Source organism: Glycine max, chromosome 9 (assembly GCF_000004515.6).
Source record: "Glycine max cultivar Williams 82 chromosome 9, Glycine_max_v4.0, whole genome shotgun sequence".
NCBI classification, from domain to species: Eukaryota; Viridiplantae; Streptophyta; class Magnoliopsida; order Fabales; family Fabaceae; genus Glycine; species Glycine max.
The window spans coordinates 39,090,078-39,111,846 of NC_038245.2; the positions used below are offsets into that span (position 1 = coordinate 39,090,078).

The window sequence follows — 21,769 nt, forward strand, 5'->3', positions numbered from 1 at the left end:
GCACAAGGCTATATTAGCTTTGTAGTTGGTATGGTTGGTAGATACCAAAGTAATCCAGGATTGGATCATTGGAAAGCTGCAAATAAAGTCTTAAGATACTTGCAAGGGACAAAGGATCACATGTTTACTTAAAGGAGATCTAGTCATCTTGAGGTGATTGAATATATAGATTCAGATTTTGCTGGTTGTATAAATACAAGAAAGTCTACATTTGGTTATGTGTGTCTTTTAGCCGGAGGAGTGATTTCATGGAAAGGTGCAAAGCAGTCAGTCATTGTTGCATCCACCATGGAAGCTGAATTTGTGGCATGCGTTGAGGCCACAGTTCAGGTAATTGGTTGAGGAATTTTATTTCAAAATTTGGAGTAGTTGACAATATTGCCAAGCCGCTGAAAATTTATTGTGATAATATCGTAGCTATCTTCTTTTTTAAAAACGACAAGTATTCTAAAAGTGCTAAGCATATGGAATTGAAATACTTTGCCGTTAAAGAAGAAGTTCAGAAACATATAGTGTCAATAAAACATATTAGCACTAATCTAATGATTGTTGACCCTTTAACAAAAAGGTTACCGTCCAAAGTATTTACTGGCCATGTAGTGAATATGGGCATTATGTCTGCTAGTGAATGTTGAATGCTATTATTATTAATAATGTCTATTTGACACTTTGAGCTCATTATTGTGTAAGTTTCTGAAATTTGTGTTTTCTACTTTATGTGTATATGCATGCAAATTATGATGTGGAAAACATATTATGTTTTGTTAATGAAAGAATGACTTTTGTTTAAACCCATTATGAACTTCTCATTTTACAGTCATATTAAAGAGAGATAATATAGTAATATATGAAAGGGAATATGTTGATTAAATGACATGTAATTGTCATGACTCTTATTATTTTTTGTCTTTAATTATGATTAATGATGGAGAAAAAAAAACAAAAAACTTCAGTTTTACAAAAATATTTGAAGGTGGCTTTGGTCTTGTTCATAAAGGTGGCCTACAAGATGTAGCAATGAAGATTCTCAAAAAGATGATCAGCATGGTGATCGTGAATTCTTGGCAGAAATTGTGATGTGCCACTTGCACCATAGAAATTAGTTAAAAGTATAAGCACATCAATGGAGGTTGGGTTTAGCAGAAGTAATTGTCTCTTAAAATATGATGAATTAAAGTTTGAATTCCCGCATTTAATTAGTGTCCAATTGTGTTTCAAAAAGAATAATTGTCTCTAAAGAAGAAAGAAATATGTGGAAAAACAAAAAAGTATAAGCATAAAGAAACAGACTTGCTACCTGTGGTTACATTTCGTAACAAAGCCCCACATCGAGTGGTACTATAATAGCAAGTGAACTGTTTACACCATAAAATGAAAGGCCTGTTACACAACTATTTACGGAACCGTGTGATGAACACAAAGCGAATTATTCTTTCGCCTTTTACTAAAGAATACCGTGTGTTCGTCACTCAAAGCGGTATACGCCTATTTTTGGAAGAGCCTTCGATTATTGAGGGCTCTGCAATTTCAGTTCAAACTTATATATATTCTGCTTTTATCTGTACGTTTCAGTTCTGCTTAGAGTGAACCATGCCACGCTTCACGTATTTTTGAACGGTTATTGATTCTGTTTTTGTTGAACAGCTATGCAAAAGATTAAACAGATCAGTACCCTATGTTCGCTTGTATTATCCAAAGCCTCACCTAGAACTTTTGCTATTGAAATGTGTGTACTTGTAATGTCTTGTGTTCCTCATTCTTCAATTATGCAAACTCTCTTCATACAGGGATTTGAGGAGGGGGGCAAAAAAGAGTGAGTCAATTTCGATTCTGGAGCATTCATGAATTTCTGTATTGAAAAATTCAAGATTCAACACATTAAACAGGACAACTACGTTGTGGAATTATGATTTCTCTTTTTCGTGCAGAGCAAGGATATGCAATCTCAAAACCACTTGTTATTGCTGTTTCTTTTCAATTCACTCGTTAAATTAATTACTAGTGTTTTATTGAACTAAGTACATTACTAAGTCCCACATTGGTGAGAAGAGATAACAATCACTTGATGTTTTATCATAAAATACACTATTTTTTGGCCTCTATGTTAAGATAAGTATAGTATCTGTTTTTATGTTAAATATCTGATATGTAGCTTACAACTGTGGGTCTGGCCCTATAGCAGCATGGGTTGACACACTTTATTCTAGGTGTTGATATCTAACTTATCTAAAAATAAAAATAAAAAATTATATAAAATAATACAAATTGATTTTTTTTTGTTTGAATAATTTTTCAAAGCAAATTGGTTTGTGAGTTGTGTTTCAACTAAACCTCCAACACTTATATTAATCAATATAATTACTTTAGTATTATATATTTTATCTCTGACACTGATATTAACATTTATAATTATACACTTATATTAATCAATATAATTACTTTTAGTATTATATATTTTATCTCTAACACTTATATTAACTTTTATAATTATTTATTTTAGTGTAATGTATTTTATGCATATATCATTTAAGTTATATTAACACTTATAATTACTTTACTATTATATGTATATTAATTATTTGAGTTTTACCGTGTAATTGAAACTTATAAAATGTTACTTTTTTTAGAGTATTATTTTTAGGTGTAATTGGTTTAAAATCGATGAAAATTATATTAGTAAGTTTTATAGATTAATATAACCAAATTTTTTTAATATAATTTAATTTAAAAGATCAAAAGAAATTATATAAATTTTAATAAAATAATATTTTAGTAAAAAAATAAAAAATATAATTGAATTAAACCGTAAAAGTTTGATTTAATTCTGATTTTATTTTAAATGAAAATTAAATCAAATATGTTTTATAATTAACTTTATTTTAGACGATTTTTTTTTCATGAAAAATGGAATCTAACAAAGTGATAAAAATGACCAAAATTTGCCAAAAGCAAATTACTGGCCACTGCGAGCTTTTTATTCCTTGTTTTATTTGTCTCCCTTACATAAAAGACAAAGAAAGCCTATAGGGCTTTGTTCATTTGAGAGAACTTTTGTTGATTAATTCCTAGTCATCATCTTCATCACTGGACTTGCAAGGTTTGTAGCAGAAGTCGGTGGTGTCAAGGCAACGACACTGGCCTGGCATCGAGCGTGTGCACGCACAGCGATCACAAGCTGAGTGACATGAATTCAACCTAATATCTGCACAATGGCATTGAGGTGGCATTGAGGCTGTGCACATGCAGAGATCACAGCATGGTTTTGAAGACTCATCATCACTTGATGAGTTATCACTTTTGAAGAGGTTCAGTTCCATGCGTGCATTAGTAACCCCCACAAGGAAAAGAACCAAGAAACACACCTTTAGCACCACCATGTTGTTCTTCAAACCCATCTTTACTGTTTTTCCTGTCAAGTGTGAAGAGAAAAGAACCCGTGAAGTGAGTTATTTACATAAGAGGATTTGCAGATGGAACGTGATACTGAGAATTTTACTTTGTCGTGGAGTGATGTCATGCCTTTTTCTGGATTACATTTGAAAGGTGGCACACATGCAGGATATGGAGATTGAGGTTGCTTCCACGATTGCTAGGTGCTGTCTAGCTATCTGCATGAAAAACAGGTTCAAGTAGTGGAAAATTAATCCGACTATAATGAAAATTTGAAAATGGAATTATAATATTCTCTATAGATTTTGTGGTGAAAGTATGAAACTCATTAAAATTAATAATTTTTAATAAATTTTACACAATTATAAAAAAATATTAGGAAAGAAAATGTTATGTTGTTAACATTCATCTCTTTTATTATAATCTAGTTTTCAAGTGTGATTCCTTTCTAATATTTCAATTAGAAGCAAAAGAAGTTGACATGAATTTTTTTTCATGATTCATAATATTCATATATTATTTTTTATTATTTTGATTTATTTGGATTTCACAATTTGTAAAACGAAACTTAAAGAAATTTTTAAGTTGTACTTAGATTAAGGGATGCCTTTATGATATGTTAGGAGTGAATCCTTATGTTAGAGGATGGGATGATTGGTTATCTAGTGACACAGAAGGATCAGGGATGCTCTAAATAGTTTGGAACCCTTACATGACTAGTGTTAATCACATTGGTAAGTGTATCAAATTGTCACAAATAATAAAATAAAATAGAAGTTTGAGTGTCGAGTCAACAGAGATTTTGTTTGTATTTAAATTGATGCAAACTCAATTTTCAAGCAAGAGATAAGGAATTGAAAGTGGAAAATTAAAGGAAAAAGTAGAAGATAAAAATACAAGAAAAATAAACAATGATTTGAATGCGAAAGATGAATTAAGAATTTAAATGTATTGGGGCCTAGCATGCCTAACTACCCTTGATGCAATGTTAATGTATTTCTCTATTTAATATTATTCTAATTTTTATCCACATCTACTATGATACTTAACCCTGATTCCTCACATTTAAGAGTCTAATTTATCCATTCTCTCTCTCAACTCCTTTTGTAGAGAGATAAAACAGTAAATTGCATGAAGTTTAGCGATGTATGCATAGGCTAAACAATATCACTCTATCTCTAGCAATGATTTGTTTGTTTAGATGTCCTTTCTCAAATCTTTAGAAATTAAACACTTCCTAATGCCTAATTCCTAAACAGATGCTTGGATGATCAGACTATTCAATAACAATAAATCACAGGAAAGAAACAATAAAAATTGACATTGCATTAAATAGATACTAAGAAAAAATTACATTACAAGGATATTTAATGGGGGTTCAGCCTCTCATTACCATGAGATGCTTTACACTTTAGGGGCTGATGTGGATAGAATAAGAAGAGGGATGGATAATGAAAGAGAAAGAGAGAATGACTAAAGATGGAGGGTTTCCCCTATTTGAGATGCTCACGCTTTGAAGGTATTAATTAAAGAGCTCTGAGTCTCCGTGTATCTTTTTCATTTGCTTCCTACTCATTTTATGGGCCTAAGGTATCTTAAAATTCACGTAACATCTTGCTAAGCGGGCCTTCTGGGCTTAGCGAGTATGACAGTGATCGCGCGGTAAGTGCGGGATTCGCGGTAAGCGCGCCTTTGGGGTTCTTCCTATGCCTTCTTTGTGTTAAGCTTGTGTTGGCCCCTAAGGGAGACGTCGCGTTGGGCTTGTCTTGTGCACTAAACGATCTGTCTCAATCTACAATTTTTCTTCAAGGCTCTTCCTTCACGTTTTTACATCAATTTTCCCTCCAAATCACTTATAATTTTCTTCTTGAATCCTGCTGGTAAAAAATTAAAATGATATTAAAATCCTCGTTATTTTATTAAAAAAAACAACAACAAAGTGAAAAAATTCTAATCATTCTTAATAAAAATTGACTATCAATTAAATCCAAATTTCACAATTATCAACTAGATGTAATAAGACTATGCAAAATAAATAATATACATGGATAGTTGTTTTAATCATCCTTTAGCACAACAGACTCCATTTTAAGAATATTGTCATCCTTCGAATAATTCCTTATAATTTACAATTTTTTATTTTTGGTTCATATAATTTTTTATTTTAGTTCCAATAATTTTGTGGTTTTTCATTTATAGTCTATGTTGTCAGTTATCATTTCTAAAAAAGTGTTAATGTTGATATGATAAGGACTAAAAATGAAAAAAAAAAAGAATTTAGAGGGGTTAAAAATGAAATATATATATATATATATATATAAAACTAAAAATAAATAAAAAAAATTTACAAGAATAAAAAATGAAAACAAATAACTCACATGGATGAAAAAAGAATACATAGACTAAAAGCAAAAATGACATATTTCATTTATAGACACAAATAATTAGGCCTCAAACATCATGTGTAAATTTAATTTATATTTAATATAAAATAAAAAATAATAAAGAATTAATTAAAATATTTACGCATGACAAAGTAAAGTATCCTTAAAGTTGTGCATCTTTTAATTAATTATTTCTTTTTTATTTTATATTAATTTTAAATTAAAATTATGCATAATATTTAAGGCTTGAATATTTATCTGTCTACAAATATATCATTTTTTCCTTTTATTCCATGTATTTTTATTTTTTGTCCTGTAAGATTTTTCATTTGTAGTTCCTAATTTTTTTTAGTCTGTGAGTTTTTTTTTCATTTTTAATCTTAATGACATGAGCATGACATCAATATTAATGTTTTCTGTAACAATACGTGACAGACAACAGGAATTAATTAAAAATAAAAAAATACAAACTTACAAAAATTAAAATAAAAAAAAAACTTACAAAAAGACCAAAAGTTAAAAGAAGTCAACTTCCATGCACCAATTTCATATTTAAGTCATCCTTATTTGTTTAAATATTTCTGGAATTAAATCATGAGGAATTAAATGCAAGTAAAAATTAAATTCGCCAAATTAAAACATTTACGTTAGTGTTCCCCGAACACAACTTGCATTCGAGCATCATAATAAGAGTTGCTTAATCGATTATTTATCAGAAATAATATTATTTTGTCATAGGGTTGAGATTGGATCTAGCGGAAAGGATTAATTTTTCATAATATGAGTTTAAATCTGACTGTGAGATTTGAGTTAATTTGATTGTCAGTTTTGATTAAGAATGATTGGAATTTCATTACTTTATTGATATTTAATGAAATAATAAAAAAAATTAATATCAAAAGCTCATAAAATGAGTAAGAAACAAAGGAGAAAGATACATGAAGACTCGGTGCTTTTTAATGAATATATCCAAAACCTGAGCATCTTAAATAGGAAAAACTCTCTATCTTTAATCATTCTCTCTTTCTCTTCCATTATCCATTCCTCTTCTTATATATTCTATCCACATCAGTCCCTAAAGTGTAAAGTCTCTCATGACAATGAGAGACTAAATCCCCATTAAATGTCCTTGTAATGTAATCTTTCCTTAGTACCTATTTAATGCATTGTCAATTTTTATTGTTTCTTTCTTGTGCTTTATTGTTATTGTATGTTTGATCATCCATGCATCTGTTTAAGGATTAGGCATTGGGAAGTGTTTAATTTCTAAAGAACTGGGAAATGACATCTAAACAAACAAATCATTACTAGAGATAGAGTGATATTGTTTAGCTCATGCATATATCTCTAAACTTCATGTCTGTAAAAGGAGTTGGGAGAGAGAACAGATAAATTAGACTTTTTAACGTGAGGGATCAGGGTTGAGTATCATAATAAATATGAGTGGAAATTATAATAATATTAAATAGAGAAACACATTAACATTGCATCAACGGTAGTCAGGTATGATAGGCCCCAATACATTTGAATTGTGAATTCATCTTTCGCATTCAAATCATTGTTTATTTTTCTTGTCTTTTTATCTTCTTTTTTCCTTTAATTTTTCACTTTCAATTCCTTATCTCTTGTTTGAAAATTGAGTTTGTACCAGTCTAAGTACAAACAAAGTCTCTGTAAACTCGACACTCGGGCTTTAGTTTTACTTTATTATTTATGATAATTTGAAACACTTGTCAATGTGATTAACACTAGTCATGTAAGGGTTCCAAACTATTTAGTACATCCTGATCCTTCTATCACTGGATAACCAATCATCCCATCCTCTAACATAAGGATTCGGATTCACTGCTAACATATCATAAAGGCATTCCTTAATCTAAGTACAACTTAAAAAAATTTTAAGTTTCCTTATACAAATTGTGAAATCCAATAAATCAAAATAATAAAAAATAATATATGTATATTATGAATAATGAAAAAATTTCATGTCAACTTCTTTTGCTTCTAATTGAAACATTAGAAAGGAATCACACTCACACTTGAAAACTAAATTATAATTAAAGAGATGAATGTTAACGACATAACATTTTCTTTCCTAATATTTTTTTATAATTGTGTAAAATTTATTAAAAATTATTAATTTTAATGAGTTTCACACTTTCACCACAAAATCTATAGAGAATATTATAATTCCATTTTCAAATTTTCATTATAGTCGGATTAATTTTCCACTACTTGAACCTGTTTTTCATGCAGATAGCTAGACAGCACCTAGCAATCGTGGAAGCAACCTCAATCTCCATATCCTGCATGTGTGCCACCTTTCAAATGTAATCCAGAAAAAGGCATGACATCACTCCACGACAAAGTAAAATTCTCAGTATCACGTTCCATCTGCAAATCCTCTTATATAAATAACTCACTTCACGGGTTCTTTTCTCTTCACACTTGACAGGAAAAACAGTAAAGATGGGTTTGAAGAACAACATGGTGGTGCTAAAGGTGTGTTTCTTGGTTCTTTTCCTTGTGGGGGTTACTAATGCACGCATGGAACTGAACCTCTTCAAAAGTGATCACTCATCAAGTGATGATGAGTCTTCAAAACCATGCTGTGATCTCTGCATGTGCACAGCCTCAATGCCACCTCAATGCCATTGTGCAGATATTAGGTTGAATTCATGTCACTCAGCTTGTGATCGCTGTGCGTGCACACGCTCGATGCCAGGCCAGTGTCGTTGCCTTGACACCACCGACTTCTGCTACAAACCTTGCAAGTCCAGTGATGAAGATGATGACTAGGAATTAATCAACAAAAGCTCTCTCAAATGAACAAAGCCCTTTAGGCTTTCTTTGTCTTTTATGTAAGGGAGACAAATAAAACATGGAATAAAAAGCTCGCAGTGGCCAGTAATTTGCTTTTGGCAAATTTTGGTCATTTTTATCACTTTGTTAGATTCCATTTTTCATGAAAAAAATCGCCTAAAACAAACTTAATTATAAAACATATGTGATTTAATTTTAATTTAAAATAAAATCATAATCAAATCAAACTAATATTTTATGGTTGGATTCGATTGTTTTTATATTTTTTTATTAAAATATTATTTCATTAAAATTTATATAATTTCTTTCATCTTTTAAATTAGATTAAATCAAAAAAAATTTGGTTATATTAATCTATAAAACTTATTAATGTTTGATTTTGTATAATAAAAATTTATCAAATTTTCATCCATTTTAAACCAATCACACCTAAAAATAATACTCTAAAAAATGTAATATATGTTTTATAAGTTTCAATTACACGGTAAAACTCAAACAATATACATATAATAATAAAATAATTATAAGTGTTAATATAACTTAAATGATATACAATAAAATACATAACACTAAAATAATTATAAATGTTAATATAAGTATTGGAGATAAAATACATAACACTAAATAATTATATCAGCTAATATAAGTGAAAGTAATTACATCGGTTAATATAAGTGTTGGAGGTTTAGTTCCAGAAACACAACTCACGAACCATATTTGCTTTGAAAAATCATTCAAACAAAAAAAAATCAATTTGTATCATTTTATATAATTTTTTATTTTTATTTTTAGATCAAGTTAGATATCAACACCTAGAATAAAGTGTGTGAACCCATGTGAACCCACAGTGGTAAGCTACATATCAGATCTTAACAGAAAGGCAAAAAATAGTGTATTTTATGATAAAACATCAAGTGATTGTTATCTCTTCTCACCAATGTGGGACTTAGTAATGTACTTAGTTCAATAAAACACTAGTAATTAATTTAACGAGTGAATTGAAGAGAAACAGCAATAACAAGTGGTTTTGAGATTGCATGTCCTTGCTCTGCACGAAAAAGAGAAATCATAATTCCACAACGTAGTTGTCCTGTTTAATGTGTTGAATCTTGAATTTTTCAATACAGAAATTCATGAATGCTCCTGAATCAAAATTGACTCTCTTTTTTGCCCCCCTCCTCAAATCCCTGTATGAAGAGAGTTTGCATAATTGAAGAATGAGGAACACAAGACATTACAAGTACACATTTCAATAGCAAAAGTTCTAGGTGAGGCTTTGGATAATACAACCGAACATATATTCGAAGGCTCAATAATCGAAGCAGAATATACACTCTAAGCAGAACTGAAACGTACAGATAAAAGCAGAATATATAGAAGTTTGAACTGAAATTGCAGAGCCCTCAATAATCGAAGGCTCTTCCAAAAATAGGCGTACACCGCTTTGGGTGACGAACACACGGTATTCTTTAGTAAAAGGCGAAAGAATAATTCGCTTTGTGTTCATCACACGGTTCCGTAAATATTTGTGTTACAGGCCTTTCATTTTATGGTGGAAACAGTTCACTTGCTATTATAGTACCACTCGATGTGGGGCTTTGTTCAGAAATGTAACCACAGGTTGCAAGTCTGTTTCTTTGTGCTTATACTTTTTTGTTTTTGTTTTTCCACACATTTCTTTCTTCTTTAGAGACAATTATTCTTTTTGAAACACAATTGGACACTAATTAAATGCGGGAATTCAAACTTTAATTCATCACATTATAATAGACAATTCCTTTTTTGCTAAACCCAACCTCCATTGATGTGCTTATACTTTTAACTAATTTCTATGGTGCAAGTGGCAAGCATCACAATTTCTGCCAAGGATTCACAGTCACCATGCGACAAATTTCCCAGTTTGGGACTTATTTACAAACTATTTTCCCATTTGGGGTCTTTTCAAAGTTTTTTCCGAGGGGACTGTTTTTTATGTATCCTGCATGAAATATCCATGCAAAACACCAGCATGATTGACGCGTCTTTCATTGCGGCGACACGTGGCAGTGGCGCCACTGCCACTGGCGACACAGGTGGAATCGCCACCTACAGTGGCGCTTTGGCCATGCATGGGAAACACTGGTCCAAGTTGCGCTTTGAAGGAATAAAGCTAGGGTTGACAGCTTTGCAGGTTTTTAAGTAGATGGCAGCTTTTTAAGTAAAATGGCAGTAGCTTTTCAGCTTTCCCAGCTGAATCAGCGATAGCTTCAGCTTTATAGAAAACACAATCACGGTTATGGAAGGCGCTATCAGAGTTTGCGATTTAGGATAAGTAGAAAACGTTAGGGTGTTTAAATACTCTTACTCATCCAACATTTTTTGCATCTTCAGCCTTCCTTTCCTTTCTCTTTGCAACCTGTTTTCCTGGCTTTCCTTTCTCTCTGAAACTTGTTTCTTCCTGACTACAGGCGTTTAAATTTGTAAGGTTTGAGGTTCGAATAGTTAAAATTTTGTGGTATGAATTATTTTTTTAAAGTAATTTTGTTAGGCTGAAGTATTTTTTTATAAATTAAATTAACTTTTATATTCGATAGGCTTGTAACACCACTGAAGGAGGAGAAACAAAGCAAGACCAATGAAGAAGGAGAAGCAAGGGAAACTCGAAAGCAAGGAATGAATGACATGACCATCAGCTTTTAAACGAAGAATGACATAAATCGTCAATGCGATTTGCGATTTCAAATCAACGCAAATCATCAATGGCATTTGCGATTTCTAGCTGCAAACCTGCACACTGCTTGGCTACGCTGCTGCATTGCTCCTAGGCTGCTGCACTACTCCGACGAGACGTGACCATAGCAAGCTCAAATCGCCAATGAGCCTGGAGCTTTCAGTGTGGCAGGCGGAAATCGCCAATGAGCCTGGCGCGTCCCCCAGCCCTTGCCACGTGTCCACTTCTGCCCTAAATCGCCACTCCCACTTGCGACTTGCATGTTGGGTACGTGCAAAAGCAGCACCTCCTGGAAAAATGTTTGAAAAGGACACCATTTCGAAAAATACTTTGTAAAAAGAGACTAATGTGAGAAATTTGCCTCACCATGCTGGTCATCTTTTTTAGGATCTTCATTGCTGCAAGTGAGATGCTGAAGGAAAAAGTGTAGTCAAACTTATTCTTATTGACATTTTTAATAAACTTGTTCAAATTTTTTGAGGGTAAACTTGTTCAGATATTGCATGATCTACTGCAAATATGTACATTTAAATTTAATTATCATTTGCATTTAATCGAACTCAATGTCTCCATAAAAACTAGTTTTCCAACCATTATTGTTTGAATTCAATATGTAACAACTACTAAAAGTAACTAGTTTTAGTACCAACTAAAAAATATAAACAGGTTAAAGTAGAGCTATAAAAAGACATTCTGAATCTAATAAATATTGGAAGCTAAACTATATATATCTAAAATAACAACAGTATAAGGAATTTGTAAGCCTTCCTTATTTCAACTCTAATTCAGATTCTCAATTTAATAATGTTTATCTTTAATTAGGATTCTAAACTAGAAACACATGACGAAAACAAAACAAATGATAATAATAACAAATTAACAATAATATAATAAAATCAATTCCAACAAATTTACTCTAATAATAATCCTGACTACCGTTTCAGTGAGGGTAATGAATTGCAGGGATTAATTTGTGATATGACGATGAATCATGTAGCACGAAGATAAATTAAACTAGCCTCACATATATCTCAACGAAGAAAAATGTAGCTTAATTAGATCAACGGAAACAGAAGAATCGAAAAACTATGTTACGCTTAATAATAGGGCAATGCATATCAAGGATTTTAAAGAAGATAATTAACATAAGAAAAGATCAATGGAAAGGAAAGAGGAGAAAATTACCACGTGAAGGTGAAGCCTAATGATCGTGTTTTTGATCCTTTATTGATGTCATTGTTTCGTCTTCATCAACTCGTTGAGGCCGTTCTTGAAGAATATGTGAAATAAAAAAGAAGTGGTGAGTTATGTTAATTTCGTCCCTCCCCTTTTTTTGTTCTTTTCTTATGGCCCCCTTCACCATTTTCATCAATATACATTGCTAAAATACATGAAAATTAGCTTTATATGTAAGCAAAATTATTAGGTGGAGTTAATATAGATAGTTTTCTTTTTTAAAAATGTATATACACTTCGCCCCAAGACTAATATGTAGCCTATATACAAATTCAAATAATACAGCTAGCATAATACATCCAATTATCAGCAAAGTCAGTTATAGTATTAAATTGAAAAAACATTTAAAAGTTGAGATAAGGGGCTCGCATTCTTTAAGAGGGTGGGGTGGAAAAAGGTTTTAAGAAGTCTTTTTAGTGTAAGAGAAAGGGGAGAGGCCATTAAAAACTTCTCAGTCTTTCCACCACATCATGAATTAATATATATACTTGAACCTTTTCATTTTTTTCAGTTTCTCTTAATCCAAGATTTGAATTTCTGAAAAATATACACGTAGTGATGTAAAGGTTGATTAAGTGCATGTGTGAATCAAAGTGTAAACGTTCAGAAGCCAACACAGGTACATAGAGACCTGCCAAGAAGGACAGATTTGATCAACCGTTTGTGTGTGTGTGTGTTAATTAGAAGTTAGAACATAAAGAAACATTCAATCAAAATATGTATTGGCCTAAGCTTAATTTGATCAACCGTATGCTTGCAGGGTGAGCAAACCAAGTTACATGTTTTCAGCCATTGTAATTTTGACCTACCTTTCCCATATATTTTATATTTTTTTTACCTTTATTTTGTCTAAATTAATATTGCCACTTGATAGTTCCTATATGTTAAACTGCGACTTTAGGAGACTTAGCCATAATTAAAAAACAATAATATATAGTGAAATAAGTTGGTAGAAATCTAGTAATTAAAAGCATAGGTCGTAGTTTATAACTCTTAATTGAATTTAGCCTTTTTAAGCCCATTTTGCCATACTATAACCAATTACTCGAAATCTTATTTATCAATTCCATATGTCAATTATCAAATTACATCGTGAAAGAGAAAGTGGAATCTGACAAATTCAAGCTGTACCAAACCTGCTGTCATCTCAATTCAAACCTGTTGGATGAAATATATATTAGGATTAGGCTATTGATCATAAATTTAATATGGGATTTTAACAGCCTACATCGATCATGACTTGATCTAGGCTAGGTTATATGGTACAAATCAAGTTTTCTCGGATTTTTTCCTCATTTAATCATAACCTTGAGTTAGAGTATTTTTGTAGGACCAACAATAACTTGTGGTCACTTACATTGGACTCGTGACCAACTCAATTAGAACCCACTTGATAAAATATATGATTCAGACTTTAAGTTTTGAGCACAAATTAGATCTTATCTTTTTTGTTTTTTTTATCACAAATACGATCATAGCATGATATATATATAGACTTGGCCCACAAAAACTTAAATATTTTTTTATGGTATCATTCCAAATTCCTTCATTACAACCTTGTGAAGAATCTCACATCTTTTTAGTGATTAAAAAAAAATTATAATATTGCTTACAATTTAAAACTGAAACAAAATAAAACTACAAAATTAAAAATTGAAAAATGATTTTGATTTTGATTTTTTAAAATAAAAATTTAAAACTAAAAAGGTTAATTATTCTGTGGTCCCTATACTTGTACCAAATTTTTAATTAGATTGTTGAATTTTTTTTAATTGAATCTCTAAACTTTTGATTTTAATTGGATCTCCCGTTTAATTGATGTTATGAAAATTAACCACAAACATATAATTAATGACGTAGACAATTGACTCATACTTCTAAATTAAAATATGTTAAAAATATATTTGAGTCAGTACTAGGCTAACACCTGAACCTCTTATCCAGTTTTCCCTGTATAAAATGCTAATAGACACGCCTAGCCCAACGTGGGAGCAAAGCCAGCCATGATATCCTGCATGTGTGCCACCTTTGAAATGCAATGCAGAAAAGAACCAAGATATCACTATTCACTACTGCTCCATGACTCAGAAAAGAACCAAGTCATCACGTTTCCATCTGCATGCAAATGATCCTCTTAATATAAATAACCCACTTCAGTGGCTCTTTTAAGTAATCTCTTCACAGAAGAAAAAAGAGAAGAAGATGGGTTTGAAGAACAACATGGTGGTGCTAAAGGTGTGTTTGGTGCTACTTTTCCTTGTGGGGGGTACTACTAGTGCCAACTTGAGGCTGAGTAAGCTTGGCCTGCTCATGAAAAGTGATCATCATCAACACTCAAATGATGATGAGTCTTCAAAACCATGCTGTGATCAATGCGCATGCACAAAGTCAAACCCTCCTCAATGCCGCTGTTCAGATATGAGGCTGAATTCGTGCCATTCAGCTTGCAAATCTTGTATTTGCGCATTATCGTATCCTGCACAGTGTTTTTGTGTTGACATAACCGATTTCTGCTATGAACCTTGCAAACCCAGTGAGGATGACAAGGAAAACTACTAATGAACAAGTGTTATGCATGTAAGCTCTCTCTCCAACGGACAAAGCCCCCTTTATGCTTTGTTTGTTATGTAAGGAATGACTAAATAAACTTGGAATAAAACTTCCTCTCTTTTCGTGGCCCATAATTTGCTTTCTGCAAATCTGGGTCTTCTTCATTCCAATGTTAATTAATTTGGCCAATTTTAATTTATAGTTTTTCGTTTGCATTTGGTTCTATGATTTCAGGATTTATAAATAAAAAAATGTATAAGTTAACCAAATAGTACCTAAAAACATTTTCGTGGAACACTTATATGAGTTGTTTAATTAATTTAAATAATGTTGTTTAACTTTTTTTGATTGGAACAAGAGTTCCCTAACTATACAAACACCTTTTGTATAGGTAGTGCCCAATCTGAACTACCAAGTACAAATTAACTTCCTTCCATTTTCTTACTCTCAAATGCACAAGATACTCCTCTGTTGGAAAATAAATTTGTATGTTCACGATCCAAGTCATCATATAATCAATTCTAATTTTAATAATAAAGTATTATTTTATTTTCATTATCATATTTCAGTATTTGATTAAATGATCCATTTGATAATATCCTTGATTAAAATTAAAGACTTATTATTATAATAGAGATTATGATAATGAGAAATAAGTTTGTTCTAATTTTAATCTAAATCGTTTTTTATCATAGGATTATTGTAAATAAGATATCAATAATCGGGATAGATTAATATATATGTGATAGTATTTATTAGATAAATATTAATAGATCTCATTTATTAATTTGCATATATAGATGAGTTACATATTGATGTGATCATTGAATTAACTCAATTGAAATTTTCTAATGATTAAAATTTACCATAAACTGTCAATAGAAAATTCTCAAGAAGAGGTATAATAGTTTTCTTTGACCTGAGATTGTCATAGTAATTAACATGTTATTTGTTGTATTTTGATTCTGGACACCTAATGCTTTAGAGCACTTGTTGAATAAATATTGGATATGATTAAATACCTGTAGAATTAGTGATTAATCAAGAAGGAATCCATCAACTCTTGGTAATGAGTTTGAGTTCTATGAATAAAATTATATCCTAGCCAGGAAAATTAAATGAAAGAAGAAATGAGTTTCTTAAGTCATTATGAGTTAACTCAAAAAAGGGTTTGACAATAATACCATACTCTAGAGTTAACCCAGAGCTGTAAAGATGAAAAAAATTATTACACTACTCTTCTAATGGTTCTTGAAAGTAAAATGTTACTTCATGCTATCCAGACGCGTTAAGGAGTGTTGCTAGACGCCTATCTTGATTAGTATATTAAGTTGATTAATATATTACCGGCTTAGTATTGAATCTACAGGGTCACACACAAACGAGTGTTCTAATCTCTGTTAAAGAAATTATTTTAATATTTGATGATTAATTAAATAAGAGAATTTAATATGATCAAATGATTAATTGATTTCAAAAAGGTGGAATATTATTATATTTTTGCTAGCACTGAAAATATAAATAATATGAAAGATTTGGTAAAAGAAGATAAACAAACATGTATGATTTTGTATTTGGAATTTGGGTTGAAAATGTGGCTAGATACAAGTTTGACTTGGTCAATTATTATTTCAATTTTAATTGTTAAATGATTAGCAATAAAAGGTAACAAAAAATAATATAGCTTAAAAAAGGATACTATCAATATAGATACAAGTTTGACTTGGCCAATTATTATTTCAATTTTAATTGTTAAATGATTAACAATAAAAGGTAACAAGAAATAATATAGTTTAAAAAATAATACTATCAATAATGATTTTGATTTGATCAGAAATTTGCTAGCCATAACGTGCTATAAATAGAGCCTTGGGCTACACGTTGAAATGATCTCAAAATCACTTCTCTATTCTTATTTTTCCACTTGTCAAAGTTGTTGACGAATAGAGGTCAGTCTCGGTGGTGTGGATACACGTAGAGTCTTCACACTATTGAAGAATTTTTATGCTTCAAGAGCTCATCAACAAGTATATTTTTTAAGATATAATATATTTATAATATAATTTAAATACAAAATAGATTCTTTTAGTCCGCAATGTGTGTTTTTGAACATCCTTTTTCCAACCGTTGGTATCAGAGCCATGGGTCTTTTGTATTTAAATTATATTTAATAAAATTTGAAAAAGTTTCAATTTTTATTTACTTACACGTAATATTGCCGGTTATTATTGCATGATTACATTGTCAAATCAAATTAATTTTTTTGTGCAATTTCTAATCTTGTTACATGGATGTTGTTTTGAATCGGTGGATCGTTTGCAATTGGTTGTTAATACGGTACTTGATTTGCTAGAGGTGTTCCATATCATATACGTTGGTATTTTTATATAAAGGAGAATAAAGATTTTTATTTTATTTGGATTCCTTTTAAAAGATTAAACCTTTCCTTCAATTTTGAGCAATTTGTTATTAGTTCTTTTATTTTCAAATTGTTGGACATTAATTTAATGGAAAGACGTTGCATTAAGATATGTGATATCAAAGAGATATGCGCCTCAAGCACTGTATCTCGTTCAATTATTTGAGAGAAAAAAAATTTTATATGCTATATGCGTAATTATATAATTGTTATATATCTAAATAATAAATATGTTTGTTATCTGACATACCTTACATATTAAATTGTTTAATCATGAGGAACGACCTGAAGAACAGGAGATTTATAATTAATAATTATTTTTTTGTGCTATTTTTTTCTCGCATAAGATGCATGTTTTTGAAATTAATTATATACTGAGCGACTAGACAACCTAGAGAAGTATTAAAATTAATTTATTGATATCAATAGGATTGGCCTGACAACTAGAAACTTATGTGATAACAATATGTCTTCTCTATCGCTTCGTGGTATTCTTGAACCTGGAAAACTAGTCAGAGCCAATTATGATGATTGGTACCGCAACTTGAGAATTGTTCTCATGCATGAGAAGCTTATAGACACTATTGATAAGCCTCCCATGGAAGCACCTGATCTGAGTGATGCTGAAGCAACCAAGGTTTTTCAAAAGTACCTAGATGAGTGCCTTACTGCTAAGTGCATTATTTTGGCATCAATGAGTTCAGAACTCCAGAGGCAACATCAAGACATGGACCCATATGAGATCGTTGAACATCTTAAGAAGATGTACGGTGGTCAAAGCAGGATGACTAGATTTCAATTATCTAAGGCCCTGTTTAGATCCTCACTTGCTGCAAATGAAAATGTTGGACCCCATGTTCTTAAGATGATTGATCTCATAGAACAACTTGAGAAGTTGGGGTGCACTCTTGGGAAAGAGCTTTCTCAAGATTTGATTATGCAATCACTTTCTGATTCATTTTCACAATTTATTGTGAATTTCAACATGAATAAGATTAGTTGTGACTTGCATGAGATGCTTAATCTACTAATTGATTATGAGAATCAAATTGCTTCTAAAAAGAAGAAAGGAACTGTCATGGTAGTTGGCAACAACTCCAAGAAGAAAGGCAAAGTACCAAAAAGGAAGAATCTTGGACCTAAGGGTGGTATGACCAAACCCATGAACAAAAGGAACAAGATTGACCAAACCGATGCTGAATGTTTCTTCTATAAGGAGAAAGGTCATTGGAAGAGAAATTGCAAGAAGTATCTTGATTCTTTGAAAAACAAGAAACAAGGTAATGTAGATGCAATTGGCTTTGATGTTTTGATGATGATCATGATGATGTGTTGCAATTGATGCAAATGGGCTTTTCAAGATTAAAATTCAAGACAATACTTCAAGATTACAAGTCACAACATCAAGATGATCACGAGAATATTAGGAAGGGAATTCCTAATTGAATTAGCAAAGGTTTGGCCAAGTGATTTAAAATAAAAAGTGTTTTTCAAAGGTTTTACTCTCTGGTAATCGATTACCAGAGGATGTAATCGATTACCAGTGGCCAAATACATTTTATAACAGCTATAAAAATTTGAATTCGAAATTTTAGACTGTGTAATCGATTACACAATTTTGGTAATCGATTACCAGCAGTTAGTAAACGTTTTAATTCAAATTTTAAAAGCTGTAATCGATTACACAATTACTGTAATCGATTACCAGACAGGAATTTCAGAAAAATAATTTCAAGAGTCACAACTTTTCAAAGGCTTTACTCATGACCACCAATGGTCTATATATATGTGACTTAAACACGAAATTGCTCAGAGATTTTCAGTACAACAAAGTGTTTATCCTCTCAAAGAGCAAATTCATTTTATCCTCTTAAGAATTCCTTGGCCAATTCAATTGCAATTCATTAAGGAATTAATTGAGTGCTCAATCTGTAAAATCCATCTCTTTCTAGAGAGATTTGTTCCTCTTCTTCTTCTCATTCTCTAAGGGATTAAGAGACTGTGAGTCTCTTGTTGTAAAGGATCTCTAAACACAAAGGAAGGATTGTCCTTGTGTGTTTAGAACTTGTAAAAGGAATTTACAAGATAGTGGAACTCTCAAGCGGGTTGCTTGGGAACTGGACGTAGGCACAAGGGTGTGGCCGAACCAGTATAAAACTGAGTTTGCATTTTCTCTTCCCTTAATCTCCTTTATTTATTATTGCTTTATATTCATATTCAAGTTGCTTCGTTTGAATTAATATTTAAGAAGATTGTCATTAAGGGAATTCATAACTTGAGTAAAAAGTGAAATAGATTTTTAATTAGGGGAAACAGTTTGGAATATCTTAATTCAACCCCCCCCTTCTTAAGATATCTGAGGCCACTTGTCTAACAAGTGGTATCAGAGCTTCATTCTTGTACAAAGTTTAGAAGCTTCAAGAAAAAGATGGCCTCAGCAAATTCCTTATTTCCAGAAGGGAATTCTATCAATAGACCTCCAATCTTTAATGGAGAGGGTTACCACTACTGGAAAACCCGACTGCAAATTTTTATCGAGGCAATAGATCTAAATATCTGGGAAGCCATTGAAATAGGGCCTTATATACCCACCACAGTTGAAAGAGTTTCAATAGATGGTAGTTCATCAAGTGAAAGCATAACCATAGAAAAACCTAGAGATAGATGGTCTGAAGAGGATAGAAAACGAGTACAATACAACCTAAAAGCCAAAAACATAATAACATCTGCCCTAGGAATGGATGAATATTTTAGAGTTTCAAATTGCAAGAGTGCTAAGGAAATGTGGGACACTCTTCGATTAACACATGAAGGAACTACAGATGTTAAAAGATCTAGGATAAATGCACTAACTCATGAGTATGAATTATTTAGAATGAATACAAATGAAAATATTCAGAGTATGCAAAAGAGATTTACACATATAGTAAATCATCTAGCAGCCTTAGGCAAAGAATTTCAAAATGAAGATCTTATAAACAAGGTGCTAAGATGTTTAAGTAGAGAATGGCAACCCAAAGTAACGGCTATTTCTGAATCAAGAGATTTGTCTAACATGTCTCTTGCCACTTTATTTGGTAAGTTGCAGGAACACGAGATGGAACTATTGAGATTGCACCAAAATGAAGAAAATGACAAGAAAAAGAAAGGAATTGCTCTTAAAGCATCATCCTCAATTCAAGAAGAAAGTGATCAGGATAATGATGCAGATGATGATGATGATCTAAGTTTCTTTGTAAAAAGATTCAACAAATTTCTTAAAGTAAGAGGAAATCAGAGGCGACCAAATTTTAAATCAAAGAGAAGGACAGAAAATTCATCCTCTACTCTAAAATGCTTTGAATGCAATCAACCTGGACATCTGAGGGTTGATTGTCCCATTTTCAAGAAAAAGATGGAAAAATCTGAAAAGAAAAATCATAGTGAGAAGAAACTAAAGAAAGCATACATCACATGGGATGAAAATGATTTGGAATCCTCTGATGATTCTGAAAATGAAGAGATAAATCTTTGCCTTATGGCAAAAAGTTACGAAAGTGATGAAGAGGTAACATCTTCAAACAACTTATCTATTTCTTTTGATGAATTGCAAGATGCATTTGCTGATTTGCATAAAGAATCAATTAAACTTGCAAAATTAGTTTCATCATCAAAGAAAACAATTTCAAATTTAGAAAATGAAATTTCAAAATTAAACAAAGAATTAGATCTTCTTAGAAATGAAGTTTCAATCTCTAAAACAAATGAAAAAGTTAATATCTCCACTATTAATGACAAGAAAATAACAGATTCTTGTAGTTGTTGTGATAAATATGTAAAAGAAATTAAAGAGTTAAAAAATTCACTTGCAAAATTTTCATATAGTAGAAATAATTTAGATGTTATATTAAGTAAACAAAGATATGTGTCAAATAAAAATAGACTAGGGTATAAATCTGAAAAACTACAAAAGGTTCATAAAAACTTTTCCACTTCCACACAAAAATGTAATTCTAATTCTATCACTTGTTTTTACTGTGGAAGAAGAGGACATGGCATATCAACTTGCTACTTCAAGAAAAATTACAGTAATATTAAAATGATATGGGTCCCAAAAGGATCCTCAGTTTATACTAACATGCAAGGACCCAATAAAATTTGGGTACCTAAGTCAAAAACTTGATTATGCAGGTATCTTTGAGAAAGAAGTGGTACATAGATAGCGGATGCTCAAAACATATGACTGGAGATGCATCAAATTTTACACACATATCTCCA

General features: G+C 31.2%; 3 protein-coding genes and 2 non-coding genes across 5 annotated transcripts; 3 read left to right on the plus strand and 2 right to left on the minus strand.

Moving 5' to 3' along the window:
- Nucleotides 1-1,401: 1,401 nt before the first annotated feature.
- On the plus strand, nucleotides 1,402-1,519 carry LOC112997982 (U5 spliceosomal RNA). Its single transcript, XR_003263028.1, has one exon. It is a non-coding gene; the product is annotated as a U5 spliceosomal RNA (small nuclear RNA).
- A 1,401-nt stretch (nucleotides 1,520-2,920) lies between these two features.
- Nucleotides 2,921-3,426, minus strand: LOC100814794 (Bowman-Birk type proteinase inhibitor C-II). The gene has a single exon (XM_003534016.5). It carries the CDS (start codon nucleotides 3,393-3,395, stop codon nucleotides 3,066-3,068), a length of 330 nt encoding a protein of 109 aa, XP_003534064.1. The 5' UTR covers nucleotides 3,396-3,426; the 3' UTR covers nucleotides 2,921-3,065.
- A 4,792-nt stretch (nucleotides 3,427-8,218) lies between these two features.
- Nucleotides 8,219-8,755, plus strand: BBI-CII (Bowman-Birk type proteinase inhibitor C-II). The gene has a single exon (NM_001251438.3). The coding sequence runs from the start codon at nucleotides 8,244-8,246 to the stop codon at nucleotides 8,571-8,573; it is 330 nt and encodes a 109-aa protein (NP_001238367.2). The 5' UTR covers nucleotides 8,219-8,243; the 3' UTR covers nucleotides 8,574-8,755.
- A 1,240-nt stretch (nucleotides 8,756-9,995) lies between these two features.
- LOC112998006 (U5 spliceosomal RNA) lies at nucleotides 9,996-10,113 on the minus strand. Its single transcript, XR_003263053.1, has one exon. It is a non-coding gene; the product is annotated as a U5 spliceosomal RNA (small nuclear RNA).
- Nucleotides 10,114-14,714: 4,601 nt separating this feature from the next.
- Nucleotides 14,715-15,362, plus strand: BBI (Bowman-Birk proteinase inhibitor). The gene has a single exon (NM_001251618.2). It carries the CDS (start codon nucleotides 14,746-14,748, stop codon nucleotides 15,100-15,102), a length of 357 nt encoding a protein of 118 aa, NP_001238547.2. The 5' UTR covers nucleotides 14,715-14,745; the 3' UTR covers nucleotides 15,103-15,362.
- The last annotated feature ends 6,407 nt before the right edge of the window (nucleotides 15,363-21,769 follow it).

Bases quoted from the DNA above. Each gene is read 5' to 3' on its own strand.
- LOC100814794 (XM_003534016.5), bottom strand. From the start codon at position 3,395: ATGGGTTTGAAGAACAACATGGTGGTGCTAAAGGTGTGTTTCTTGGTT.
- BBI-CII (NM_001251438.3), top strand. From the start codon at position 8,244: ATGGGTTTGAAGAACAACATGGTGGTGCTAAAGGTGTGTTTCTTGGTT.
- BBI (NM_001251618.2), top strand. From the start codon at position 14,746: ATGGGTTTGAAGAACAACATGGTGGTGCTAAAGGTGTGTTTGGTGCTA.